The sequence below is a fragment of the Macrobrachium rosenbergii genome, chromosome 16, assembly GCF_040412425.1.
Source record: "Macrobrachium rosenbergii isolate ZJJX-2024 chromosome 16, ASM4041242v1, whole genome shotgun sequence".
NCBI lineage: Eukaryota > Metazoa > Arthropoda > Malacostraca > Decapoda > Palaemonidae > Macrobrachium > Macrobrachium rosenbergii.
In genome coordinates, this window is record NC_089756.1 from 23967672 (window position 1) to 23983017 (window position 15346).

Genomic DNA, 15346 nt, shown 5'->3' on the forward strand with positions numbered 1-15346 from the left:
AGAGAGAGAGAGAGAGAGAGAAAAACAACAACAAAAAATCTTCATCTCAAATATGTCTCCTGGTGTACCTCTTTCGTTTGAGACATTTCATCGCATATTTGTGCGCTTGCGTGCACAAACGCTTGCGTGTGTGCGCGCGTGCGTCTTTATGTAAATATATAATGGCATGGGATAATTTGCATGATTCGTGCTGCCCTCATATGCGCCCTAGATTTTCATATAAATCAAATGATGACATCTGTTTAACTAAGCGGGTAGACACACTGAGAGAGAGAGAGAGAGAGAGAGAGAGAGAGAGAGAGAGAGAGAGAGAGAGAGCGAGAGAGAGAGAGAGGGTTGATCTGATTTTATAATTTTATGAAATTTAGGCTGCCAAGCCAAGCACTGGGGCACTTTCGGCCATTCAGCGCTTAAAAGTGAAAAGGGGGAACTGGAGAGGCTGGACAGCAAGATAAAGAGATCGAGAAAATGCAGCCGATGTACAAGGATCCCACTAATTGTTAGAGAGGTTGGACAACAAGACTGAAGAAAGGATGCGGGAACGAAGGGAAAGTAAAATGCTAAAATGTGGATGCTGCTAGGGGCTGAAGGGACGCTGCGAACGCCCTTTAGTAATGCCTACAGTGCACCACGTAAGGGCCACTGACGGCACTATTTCCTTGCGGGGGAGGCAGAGAGTTGTCGGGTGGTTCTACCCATAAGCGGCAGATAAGATAGGAAGTAATCACGATGATTAAGAGTGTGACAGCTATGGATATGAAGGTCCTGGTCATTTTCATCATGCCTCTTCGCATCTCTTCACTGTATTGTAACGAAACCACTAATTTGCAAACTTTTTTGTCCATAGTAAATCAAAAAGCCTAAGTAAATTTCTTGAAGCTACGTGTAATACAATAATTACACGGGGTTGCAGTATTTTGTGAACAAGCTAATAAAAATCGTTACCTAACGTGCACATAGGTCCAAACGCAAGAATCCTAAAATGTGCCTTTAGACTGAAATATAAACAGAGACATGCACGCAAACACTAACATTGTACACACACACATACATACATATATATATATATATATATATATATATATATATATATATATATATATATATATATAAATATAAATATATATATATATATATATATATATATATATATATATATATATATATATATATATATATATATGTGTGTGTGTGTGTGTGTGTGTATTAAACTTCTAGTGCTGACTGGTCACCATTAAACCTGCCTTTACCTCTTAACCCTTAGTACAAGAATAAATAATAATAATAATAATAATACAATGAGTTGACTTAACAAGAGCATGAGCGCTTTCACCTTAATAATAATAATAATAATAATAATAATAATAATAATAATAATAATAATAATAATAATAATAATAATAATGCAATGAGTCTAGACCCATGAACCTTTGCAACAAACACACAAAGCCTCTCCCATCATTCCTTTTATGGGATTATCATCAGGCTCCCCGAATTACAAAGAGGGTCCTGCGATCTGAACGGATATGAGGGAGTCAGGGATGACCGCAGGGTAACCATTATATACACTTCAGAGTGCCACACAGCTGTCCCAGTCGTGCTGGTGGTGCCATCAGAAGAGCCAGTGCCACCCTTTCCCCCTCTCTGTCACTCGCACTTTCGTCTCTCCCTCTCCCCGATTCGGTCTCTTCTACTGTAATCGGCAACGAGACACCGGCGGATTGTGATACGTCATGATTTTAACTTAAAGGATTATCGGTGTTAATGCAGTGACGGATCTTTGGCGTTTCCGGATTGGACAGATCACTTGAATTTTATTCCCGGCTAAGGTGAACTGTGGACCGAGGCGAAATTTGCCTGAAAGAGCTGCAAGGAGAGAGTGCATTCCTCTTAGGACAGTTACTCGTCAGAAAACGCGACGCCCGCGCCTTTCCGTCAGACAGCAGATAACGCGAACAATATGAAGAGAGGGGCGGCTGGTGTGTGTTGCTACTGGGCCGTCGCCGTCATCCTGCTGTTGTCAGCCCCTTTCGTCGAGCTAGCCATTAGGGATGAAGCCGAGGCCGAAGGTAAAGAGCTACGAGAGGATTGTGGGAAGCGGGTGTTCGTGGATTCTTTTGCTTTGGGCACGTCCTTTTTTCTTGCTTCCTCAAAGTAAAAATTCAATTTGTCATTCAAATTGGAGTCTCGTAAAAAGACGCATTTTTCCCTTCCTATATTCGTGTATAAGGTCGTCTATATTCACGTGTTGCACTGTTATGCAGTAGGTTCGTCCTTTTCTGAATGTGAAGAGGTGTTACAGAGGCAAGAATGAAATTTTTGCCTAAGAATCATTCATTTCTCTTATTAGTAACGAGTACATTTATCCTACATACTCCAGACCAAAGTATTTATTATCAGGACGAACATTCCTATTAATTTTTCAAATAATATAGCCACCCTTAGTGCTTAAGGTTTTATTTTTCATTATAGGTAAACACTTCTTCCTAACTATGTCAAATATACAGTCAAGAGTGTACTCCCTGGTATAGGTTACAGGTCTTTTCTTTACATTTTCAAAGTGTATAGTCATCTAGTCAAGGTTGCACAGCAATGTAATTATCATTATTCATGAAAACACATCTTCAACTATGCCAAAATTAATGTGACATTTAGTGACGAATTTCGTTAAGACAAGACGTGACCCCACTTACACACTCATCTAAACAAACAAACACGCACGCATCATATCATTTAACCGGCTTTGTAAACATGTTGTTACTACGAATAAATATGAACAATGATAAACAAATTGGCGAGGACCCGGGGGGCGTGCACTGATACAGGAAGGAGTCAGTTAGATGGTCTGATTTTACCTACGTGAAGGAACGCTCGTTACTTAGCATACAAATATATATATATATATATATATATATATATATATATATATATATATATATATATATATATATATATATATATATATACGCATATAAGCATATACATATGTATATATGTATATATATATAATGATAAAAGCATAATTCTTGATGTCATTTAAAATATTTTGACGCCTTTCATGAGATGAAAACTTTAAACTTAATTTATGCATTCAGCCCTATTTCTAGTACTTTTAGTGTTTAGTTATATACAGGTTGAGTCTGTGTGTGTGTGTGTGTGTGTGTGTGTGTGTGTGTGTGTGTGTGTGTGTGTGTGTGTGTGTGTGAGAGAGAGAGAGAGAGAGAGAGAGAGAGAGAGAGAGAGAGAGAGAGAGAGAGAGAGAGTATTTGTATCTGTATTTTATTCAGAAATTTTGTAAATTTTTGCAATTACTTTTTGTTTCATCACAGTATAACTATTGTAATCCTTTATAAGCAAACCCACCCCCCACCTTTTTTTTTTTTTTTTTTGAATACAGTTTTATCCGTCATGGTTTAGCTCGCGATCACAATAATGTATTTTCCAATAGTTTTACATTAAATATGCTCATAGCTTCGTAACCCATATTGCTCTTTTTATTAACAAGCATTTTTTTTATTTTCTAAAAGCAATAGCTCATATGAACTACTACCTAGATGCCTTATTCTACCACAGTTGAAGAAAATCTAAAAGAAGTTCAAGAAGTAAAAAAGGATTATATCAGACAAATCAGAAGCAGAAAGCAGATTCCAAAGCACAAATCGCACACCTATTCATCATCACTGGCTATTCATTCGTTCGTTCGTCTGTCGACCTACGTAGAATCCTAGCGGTGACTAAGAGTCACATAACGCTGGGTATTTGTCAAGGACGTTTGAATGTATCTTGGTTCGGTTCTATCAACTTGTCTGTCGTTTCATTTGTCCCTTACTCCACTTCATTCGTGATGAATTGCAAGAAGAAGAAGCTCTGCATTTGTTTATTTTTTTCATGTTTTTCGTTTATTCTTGCCCTCTAATTGTAAAAAAATACCATGTTTTCTTTCTCTTGTGGACATTCTGATGACATATAACTGCTTAATTTTTATTTTTGTGCGCCGTCTACATTTTGATTATGAAGAGCGTTATGTTTTCTTTCTTTTTTTTTTTTTGGACATTCTGGCGAAGCTTATTCGTTTCTTTGTTGTTTTTGTACAGCGCCTGTTTTCACTATGAAGACATACTGGTATATGTTGGTTTTATTTGTGGACACTGTGAAGACGTATATTTTCAGGCTCTTTTTTTTTTATTTTGTGCTATGCTTGGATTCTGATTATGAACAGTAGTATTTTTCTTGCTTTTGTAAATTGCGAGGAAGCTGTTGGGTTGTTGTTTCAATGTTGTTGTTTTTGTTGCAGTTGCTGGGTCGGACAAGTTGACATAAGAATAATTGAAGGATTAATAGGGGAGAACAAGACGGTATTCTGAACTTCAATCCGTCATTCAACTCTATTTCTTTTATATATATATATATATATATATATATATATATATATATATATATATATATATATATATGTGTATATATATATATATATATATATATATACATATATATATATATATATATATATATATATATATATATATATATATATATATATATATATATATATATTTGGTATCGTATGTTCAAAATTATTTATGTAAATTTATTTCTATAGTCAAACTAGGATATTTTATTCTGCTGAATTTTGTTTAGACAATTAATGACTTATTAGCTTATTTCGTATAATGTACATGCATACAATAATAATAATAATAATAATAATAATAATAATAATAATAATAATAATAATAATATTAAATTAAATAAATACATATACACCCACGATGCTCGAGCGTTGCCATACGTTTCCCGCAAAATATTTTCATTAATCTAAATCAAAGAGATGGAATGAACCCCGACAGAATAAATTAAACCTATTAAAAAACATTTAACACCAAGGGCAACCTAGGCAACAGCGCTACAGCTCGAATTCCTCCACACCACTAATTGCTATCAGTGTCATTAATGCTATCACTCTTTTTTTTTTATTTTACTCAAATTACCGAGTCTGACAAGCACTCACGCCTTTTTTTTTTTATTGGCTTTTCTCGCACATTAGTTTCTAGGGTCTGGCAGTGCCATTTGGTTCTGCTTCTTGTCGAAGAAGTCTGTGTGTGTGTGTCCAAGAGGAGAGCATGAGCACGCACATGCAAGCACGAATGTTTTTGTAAGGCCCATGTGCATATCCTTTTCTTAAACAATACACACACATATATAAATATATGTGTGTATGTATATATATATATATATATATATATATATATATATATATATATATATATATATATATATATATATATATATTTATATATTCAGCTGAATATCAGTGTTCTTGTTTGTCTCATGAACATATGGTAAACTTTGATATAATACTTTTGTGTTATTCTTTTTTTCTGCTGAGGAATTATTTCTTGTCATTCAATGATACACATCTATAATCGTCAAGGAGTGAAGAAAGAAAAAAGGATAAGGAAAAGTGCAAAATGTCCCCTGAATATTTCTGGGATTTTCTTAATAATTTTTCTTCGTTTTTAATGATGATCATTTTATATTCTGTTCTCCTTTACTTCTCTTTAGTTCGTATATTTTATACAATCATCTGTATAACGCTATTCTTCAAGTGTTTCTTTCTACCCAGTAACTGGACTCATTTTATCTATCATGGGAATACTATCACGGACTTTATTTTAGAGCCTTTACTATCCCCTTCTTTACCACTTCCTTCCGTTGTTTGAGAGCATTAAATAATTTTAATGGCACCATCATTATTACGGATATTCTATTGCATTCTACAAAGTGACATGTAATTCCATTGTGTTGAACTTTTCGTAAAATCTCATTCTCTGAAGTTACTGGTACCCTTTATAAATCGACCTTTCCAACGTGAGATACACTTTCTACTGTGTTGAACTACTCACAAAATATTTATTAACTGGTCCTTGAGATTTGCAATTCATGACACCGCATATCGTACTGCCTATGCTGAACTGGCAACAGGATTCTGATTCCTTAACGTACATTTAATCCTTCTGCACTGCATTTGATAACGTAGCATATACTGTCTATTTCGTTGTGACTGCTCCAGCAATCTTAAAACCTGAAATTATGATTAGATCTTCAAAACCCCATTTCATAAAGTGTTGTGTATTTTCTAATTTGTTGTAATTCTTCAAGGAATATTCATATCTCAAGCTATCATTAGCCCTTCAGAATTGCATTTCATAGCGTAACATAAACCATATAATGTCTACTGCGTTCAAAACGCCTCTGTCAGTGAGCCAGTGTGTCTGTTTAAAATGCCCACATCCGGGCTTCATAGCATATGGTGGAAAATTTCATGCTACGATGAATCCTGATTGGTTGAATTGAGGGCCAAGTGGCTCTAGTGGACTCAGTGGGGTTCATACGGGTTTGTTGTCATCCTGCAAGACAGGAAGGCTGCTGTTGCAACAGTGGAGAAATCTTTTAATAAAAATGAATGTGCGTGTGCCCTACTAACACCGTGTTGGTGTTCGTGTCCTGTCCCTCTTTTTTTAAAGATGTAGCTTGTTGTGCGAGGTCTTTACCTATTAGGTGGAAGAATTTGTGTACAAAGCACGTTAGCTGTTTTATTTCTTGACGTTTCACCTCCGTTTTTTTCGGATGAATTCAATTCAGAAACTCTTCTTACAGGGATTTCCTAGACGAGACAGTGACTGGTTTCTTGTTTTCTCTGAAGACAACCCTCATCATGAGAAAAGGCTTATAAGTGAAAAATATTAACTACAGTATTTTTTTATCCATAGTTTCATTTCTCTTTTCTTAAATATTTCCAAAACCTCTATACCACAAGGTTTTATTGAACAAGCAAAGCTAAAAAGATGACTGGACAACATACGTGTCTCGAGTAATGTGGACAATTACGGTTATTCAGTTCATTCCCGCTGGTTTGTTTTTCGTGTTCAGTGAGCGATGGTTTTAAGAGATATAAAACGAAGTAGTAAACTCACCATGTCAAAACAAATTTGCCTGGTTCTGTTCAGCAGGGATTTTAAAGAATGAACGAGCAACCCTGGCGGCATTTACAAAAAGTATTAGATTGAACGAAGAAGAAGAAAAATCTAATGCATTCTTATTGAAGAGCTAAGAGAAACCTTAGTAAAAAAAAAAAAAAAAAACATAAAGAAACAGCAAATCCAGGCACTTAAGTCAGACAACAACTCTTTCGGGAACTTCCCATCAGATTTCTCGAAGGCCCTGTTGGACACACTTCCTGCTTATTGATTAACTCCTGTCTCCTTTTATCAGACCGATCTATATCAGACTTATTTGACGGTGTTACGTCACTTCCTTTCCCTTTCTCTAGTGGCATCCATCAGTGATCTGTTCTTCCTCTCCTCTACATTTTGTCTGGTTTACATCAGTGACCTTCTCGAAGTTCCCTTGGACCCTGTTCGTTAACAAGCAGATGAACTTATTCTTTACATACTGACCTTATACCTTTCTCATCCTCCCTTAAAAGTTCGTTCTAAGTCTCGTTTAGTATCGTGAAGTGCCCTTAATACGGATATTGACAGTATCTCTGAATGAGGAGGAGACACCTGGTTGTTTTAGTGCTCCCAAGATTGATTTCTTTCGGTCTCTGTCTCGTACCTGTCCTAAACTCAAAAGGATGTTCGAGAGATTTGGTGAAACTGAACCTCTTAGTCCACGATCAGTATTCTAGACTTCAAGATTAACCGCAGCATACCTTGGAAGGTTCTAATTATGGGAGTAAGTCTGTTCCTGAGAAGGTGGGTATGTTCTATATATGTGCTCACTGTTCTCATTTGAGCAGCTCCTTCAGCCTTATATGGGCTTTATCCTTCCCTGTCCAGAGCCCTATTCGCAACATGAGAAGGCTTTCCGCACATTCTTTTTCTCGACCGAAGTGAATCATAGGCATTCCATCCAACTAATCGCTCAGCTTTCACTTTTAACTCAGATTCACTTTACCTCCGTCATAAGGTCTACTCTTACTTCTTGCTCACTTTATGACGACATATCATTCACAAAGAGTAAGTCATACTGATCATTTTGTAGACACTGCTTTGGGTGTTGCTCTCAGGAGCCACCATTTCTTCGCATGCGTTGCCCAAGTCAGGCGTCGTCGCGGGCTCACAAAATCTGAATGGATGTCAGGAACTTGCTTATCAACCGAACTTATCAGTCCTTCGTTCTACTCGTTTCCGGGATATGGAATTCTTTCATTTCCTCCATGTTTCATCATTACTTGATTTTCCTCTTTTTAAAGGGCAAGTCTGTCTGGTCCGTCCTTCGTTCTACTCGCTTCCAGGATATGGAACGCTTTCATTTCTTTCATGTTTCACCATTATTTAACTTTCCTCTTTTTAAAGGGCAAGTCTGTCATCATTTCTTGCCAGAACGACCCTCTTTTGGGTACCGTGCTTGTCTTCGTGTCTTTACAAAGAAAAAATACATATTAAAAAGTATATGCAAGATAAACAACAAAGGAGAGAAACAAGAATTAGAATGATTAAACAAAAGATACAAAAACAACAACAACAATAATCACGACTTAAACATAAGCAGAGTCTAACGCACATAATAAAAAAGTGAAACACTAAAAGCTATGTACGACGGACAACACTTACGAGTGAAATAACATGATTAAAGCGAGTAACTAACAGCAACGAAAATCAGTAACAACGAGAAGGATAATAATATTAGGAACTATAAAGACAAAACACTTATCAACAACAACGGCAATAAAGAAAACTACAGTTTTTTCCCCCTTTTTTTTGGTTAAGTGCGTGCTTTTCGCGGTTTCTTCAGAAGGCATTGTTAGTTTTAACTGCAGTATGACGTCCCCTAGTTGAAGATAATTCAAGTCATGTTTATTACATTGAGGTATGTCGAGCTTCATCATATTTAATGAATCATGTCTTACTTTACTATGCACGTTATAGTGTTTCATACCTTATTAATTACCTTGTGGCGCGTCATGTGTTGTTATGCCTGCTACGTTGACATATTTTACTATGCACGCAAGAGTACGTCATACTTTTCCACACATACTTTATCCCCTGGGTTAAGCCATGCCATATTTTATTACTGTCATTAAGGTTGTTTATTGTATTTCATAATTCACTGCGACCAGGAAAATGCCTTCATTATCAACAGAAAGGTATCTTTGATTTTTTTTATGCACCATTTGTTAAATGCCACTTACGAGAACAATTTTTCTGGTACCACAATTTTTTAATTAAGGCAAATATTTTGCTAAAAAGCGTTGATTCAGTGTTAACTATAATTATCACAAATAAAAGGCTTGTTCTCTCTCTCTCTCTCTCTCTCTTTCTCTCTTATATGCAATCACACACGCTTACAACATTGTTCTGTAAGATGATAAACTTAGTATGAGCCAACAGCAATTATTCTCTGCGAAAATGTTGCAGCTGGTGCGTTTATGCTCCAAAATCATTGAGCCTTGCACCCAGCTAGAGGCAATTCTCTTCACAAAAGTTTCAAGCCTCTGTGTGCGTGTGCGTGTAGGGGGGTTAGGGAGTACACTGGAAAGGCACGACACCTGACATGTATACAAATAATTTAATGATACCAGTCTTAACACAGAATAAAAACCGGCTGGGCACAGGATTAGACTGCGAATTACAATAGACCTTAGAATTGTGGCGTGAGCGACGAAGGGTTGCAATATGGCCTGAAAACACAACAGATTGAATAAATGGGCCTTAATAAAAATCACGAATAACTTTGGAATCAGAGTCAGTTTAAGCATTAACAGGAGAAGTAAAAAAAACTAAGAATAATTAATTAATTAAATCTATTAATGAACTTTTTTTCCCAACATAATGTCACTGATGCCTTATTTTTATTTCAGTCTGCTCAGATAATTCAACACATTAATATTTTGGAACTATTATTTACCTATTTGTGTTCTGATGCAGTTGAAAGTTCAGCACTAGAGACCATCAGCAACAACAACGACAAAAATAATAATTTCAGTACTAACCTTGACGATAAAAATATCGATTCCAGTAACAACTGCGAACCCAATAAGTATTCATCATAAAAAAATAAAATTATTATTATGACTTAAAGCCCTGTTTTTAAAGGCCTATCATGCGACTCTGGTTTTGTCAGTTCATCGCATCCTGGAGAGAGAGAGAGAGAGAGAGAGAGAGAGAGAGAGAGAGAGAGAGAGAAGAAGAAGAAGAAGAAATCCTTTGTCTTCAAATGAAAAGACTCGAACAATTCAGAACTGAAAATACTACAAGCGTCACTTCACCAAAGGCCTTAGAACTTATCTCCTCAGGATATCCTGCAAGCCCACAGTAGCTACGTGATTCATCTTATTTCTATAAAGAGAGAGAGAGAGAGAGAGAGAGAGAGAGAGAGAGAGAGAGAGAGTTGACATTTTGATATTACCGGATGCTTACCATCAGAGATGTTATCGGTTCGGACATCTGGACGAACTAAGCCAAACTGAGAGAGTAACCCAGGCTTCTTACAGGATTCGGTGCAGACTACGGTCACTGGGAAAATAAAATGAGGATACTCTTTTTTCTGTAGAGCGATAGCTTTTATCCTTTACTTTGTCCGTTTCAAGGTTTGAGCTACAATGCTTAATTTGTTTTCACCATCAGACTCCGGATTACGAGCAGCTGTACTGAGTGATAACACTCAGATATGTATGTCCATAAGTCAACTATTCTCGACTTTGAATGATTTGTGTTCCCGTAAGAATCACAAAGATTTGTCAACATTACTGCTACCACAATGAAATCTATAAGTCAAGAATATCACCATTTACACATTTCCGAATGTACACTAGTTTTCTAAGGTAAAAGAACTTGCATTACAATTATAGAAAATCAGTCTTGATCCCACAAGAAACGAACCGCCGATATGCTGGGGAAACGATTAGGGTGGGGGTGGGGCGGGTTCAGGGGGAACTTAAGTCACTTCTATTCTTGGATAAAACTTCGATATAAGTTTATTACTCGTTTAATTTTGCATTCAGTTACGAAACCTATTTCGCATATGACTGTAATAATGTTTTTCAGCACTGGGCTTTTTTTTTAATGCGCTGTACATATTCAACACTGTATCTCATATTTTTTATTTTCTAATCATATTATTAAGTAATTCTTCACAAAATAGCTTTTTTTCACTTATAATTATCTTTCCTATGTATACCTTTATGCCTTACTTGTCGCTGACGTTTTATACATAACGATACACAACAGGGACATTGAAAAAGCATGACTATGTAACAGGAATTATACTATTAATTAAATCTCTATGCGAAGTGGATACGTATAATCATTATTTACAAAAGATATCCGCTTCATGCACTGATCGCACTGTTACAACAGGAATATTATCTGCAGCTATAAAAAAATAATACTAAAACGTATCATTTCCCTCCCTCTTACATACTCACTGCTGTTTGATATTAGTGAGTGGACCCTCGATGCGTCCATGTAGGGTCGAACACTGAGGTGGGGCACTTGATGAGATAGCTCCTAACAGTAGCCTCAGCAGACTATATATAAGTTGCAACTTGGAAACTGTGAGGTGCGGCATAGATAAGAAAATAAACAGTTTCTCTTTGTACGTATATAGAAAGTTGATAAGTGGTTCAGGAAGTTATTTCAGGGTTTCAAACAGCAATATTGGGGCTGCTGTGACACCATCATCACTCATGTCAAGTAGTTGCGGATGGTTTTAGATTAAGTCGTCCTTATGCTAGTAAGGGTCCTTTCTTAGGGCAGCTATTAAGTAGGGTAAGGTGTTGGAGGGTATATAAGGTAGGGGGATTGGGGGACTTATCCATGAAACTGAGACCTTGGTAACAAGTCAAACACACAGTTGCTTTCGTTGTCCTTATTTCTAAAAAAAAAATTCTATAAACAAGAAAATTTCGAAATGCATTTACTAATTTAATCAGAGAGGGAGGTGGGAGGAAGATGGGAAGACAAAGATGCAACGAAGCACTTCCAAAGAGTGACTAAGATTCATGCAAGTATGGCAGATAGCAAGGTTATTTTTGTTATTAAAAGTCTGGTTATAGCAGCAGTAATAGGCATTAGGGGAGTAATTTCGTAAGTCCATAATTTAATGACAAGCTCGAATCAATATGCAAAATCATAGAGAGCAACTATCCGTTATTTACCTAAGTATATTAAAAATTCAAAACAGATGATAGGAATTTAGTCTCCATCCCACAAGGCAGGATCCTTAGCGGTCAAGAACTACCAAGTGAATACTGAGGATGATAAAGAATCTACAACTGAAATACATAATGACATGATAAATAATTATATTATTTCTCTCACTTATAGACTGCGCATTGTATGAAGCAGACAGCCATGCAAAAACTATGAACCAAGTGATATCTACAGGGGTCCTACAGAAAGGATTCCAGTTCGCTGCAACATTGTCTTTGACATCACAGGATATGGAGAAGAGTTGTCACGTCAACATCCTGGGCGTCGACGTGGCCATAAGTTGTGGCAACAGCAAAATGAAAGTCTACAAATGGTCTCCGGATCTTTTCAAGGAACACGACATCACCGAACTCTGGGTACACTTAGGACCACTTGGAGAAGAGACCGCTGAGGAAGGAGAAGAGGACCAGGACGAGGGGGAAAGCGCGGGCTCAACAGACCTGGTGCTTATTGGGCGCCGAGGAGCCCAAAGAGGCCACATTTTGTTTCCTGCCAGTGGTCTTCACCCTCCTATAACCGTTAGATGGAAACCCATGCAACCTATGTCTTACTACTATAACTGCGTCACAGGTAAATTACTCTTCCATTAAATTTCTTACGATGATTATACAAAAAAAAATGCAGGCTAACATCCATAAGCATACAAACACTATGCACCACACACTTCCAGTTGAAATTAAAGATGACTGCTAGATAGTCTAGTCTTGTGAAAGGAGTGATAACAACTATTTCAATTATTCTCAAAGGTAGAATTACCCTATTTTGGGAAAACTAATTAGTTTGCAGTACAGTGTTTAGTTATGGCTCAAAATATAGAGTCGCGGTGCAAGTCATCTAATCTACTCGAAAAGATGAATATTTCCCCAAAATCAAATCTCTCCACAAGGTGTAAATTAAGTGAGATTCCCTCTATACTATACTCAATTGCAAAGTCAGTACCCAAATTGATACCAATTTCTTTAGTCATGTAACTGAAACGGATAAATAGTCTTCTTGCTAGTGTCATACCCTAACATATGTCTAGTAACTGATTATACAAGGGTACTGCTAGTATTAGAGGAAATTCTGTTGCCTGTGCTCAGAATACTACTTAAGACAACTGAGACCATATAGTACGCTGACAGGGTATTCTAACGAGTTACCGTTGCTTTTGTTGTCTTTTGAAACGATCAAATTTATATGAACTTGTGCTTGCAGAAGCACACGCAAACAAACAGACAAATATTTTTTGCATCTCGAATAATAATAAATAGACAAGTAGAGGCTTTTCAATGGACATTCGTAGATAGAATTACAATTTACGCATGTAAAAGTAAACTGAGGAAACTCTGGAAAAATAACAATTAAGTGGGAGTAAGAGCAATTGCTTGTACTGTTATTGCCACGACTGGTAATAATTCAGTTCCCATTGCTACTACTACTACTTGTAAGAGAATGCTATAAAAGCCAGACATATCACATAATCATACACCAAAAAATGTTTATGTAATTAAAGACAAGAAAATTAATGTTTGACATTGGTAACTTACATTTTTAAGGATGTCTCTTCACCAAGAGCGTGTCGACGCCTCCAGGAGCCTATTCCGTTTTCTTCCGTCCGGGTACGAACTTCTCATACCTGATGGTCGCCTACAACTCCAGTGTCACCTACACCGAGCATAAGATGGTGCTGAATGCATCCGACGTAACCGTCGACGATCACTGGAGAAACCTGACTGTCGTCTGGAACAAACAAGATGGAGGAATTGGGGTAATTATGTGATACTGATCATGGCATTTGCAGATTTCTTTTGTCCTTCGTGAGTACACAAACAAAGTTCAGGGAATGAGCATTCTGGAGATCTTGGGGTGACTATGATGCTCGATATGATTAATTGCAGAAATTTACTTGTCCTTCAGGAGACCTCACAGCAAAATTTAGGAAACAAATATGATGGAGAAATTGGAGCTACTTCAGGATATTTTACAAAATATGACTACTGATTTTTTTTTTTTTTTTTTTTTTGCCCTTTAAGGGCATTCAACCCATTGAAGCACTGGGGCAACTTTAGTATATTTTACTCATTATGACTACTGATTTTTTTTTTTGCCCTTTAAGGGCATTCAACCCAGTAAGCTGTGGTAATTTCATATTTACTCAGATAAGACTGACTAGCAGTTTCTCTATCAGCATAATCACACCAAACAGTCTTAAGATTACAGTCGAGGGGGAGTTAGAATGCTTATATATTACATTTAGTGTTGTTGCTTGTTGAGGTTTGGTTAAAATCCTGATTTTAGACCCACCACCTATTTTCAGTTTAAAAAGCAGGCAAACGTAATTTGAAACTGACCTTAGTCCTCAACTTCTACTTTGCCCGAACAACCTATCCTGTCCTAAATTTAACCATCCTACTCACTTCATGATCTGCTTTTTAACTAACCTATATCTACCTCCCTCACAGAATCTCGTGCAACCTTATCTGTTAGAGCATGGGAATTTTTTTTAACATTTCTTCCCAATATGTTCGCTGAACGAGCTATCACCATGAACAACTTTTTTCTTGGAATGGCTGAGGTTAAATAGTCCTGTGAGAGCTTAGCCGAAAGAGTAGGGAACGGACGCCACTTGGAACCGAAAGGTTCTGGACTATTCCTTTACAAAAAAAAAAAAAAGAAGTTTAGGTAGGGGAATCACAAAGGAGCCATTGGGGGCACAGGCCATTATCAGGCAACAGCGAGCTAGGTTAAGCTAGGTTAGGTATTTTATTTCTTTCACTGGTACCACTTTGGTTTCCTTTCTAAACTGCAACCTCCTCGCACCATGGCCTTCAGCAAGTGAACTGCAATTTTATCGTATCTCAGCCCAATGAAACATATTTTATTTATAGTATATTTTTCAGGAATCAAAGTAAACCTAAATCATTATCTCGGAGCATATTTCGAATTTCCAACAAGTCCTTTCTATAAAACATACGGTAAAGAGCTAGCCTATTTGGGTCTACCAATTTCACTGCATTCTCGTTAATTTTCATCTAAACTGTTATAACTTCTGTACTTGTTGTAGCAAGAACAGTAACAAACACAACAATAGTTATCATCTATCATCAATATTATAAACAAGCAACATACAATAAACACCTTAAATA

At 36.7% G+C, this 15346-nt stretch overlaps 1 protein-coding gene across 1 annotated transcript in view; it reads left to right on the forward strand.

Moving 5' to 3' along the window:
* The first annotated feature begins 1561 nt into the window (after positions 1–1561).
* LOC136847197 (uncharacterized) overlaps positions 1562–15346 on the forward strand; it is a 17676-nt gene continuing 3891 nt past the window's right edge. Inside the window, exons 1-3 of the mRNA XM_067118632.1 lie at positions 1562–2069; positions 12333–12788; positions 13757–13968. Of these exons, the coding sequence (XP_066974733.1) occupies positions 1961–2069; positions 12333–12788; positions 13757–13968 (777 nt within the window). The 5' untranslated portion in view covers positions 1562–1960. The remainder of the gene's footprint in view (positions 2070–12332; positions 12789–13756; positions 13969–15346) is intronic.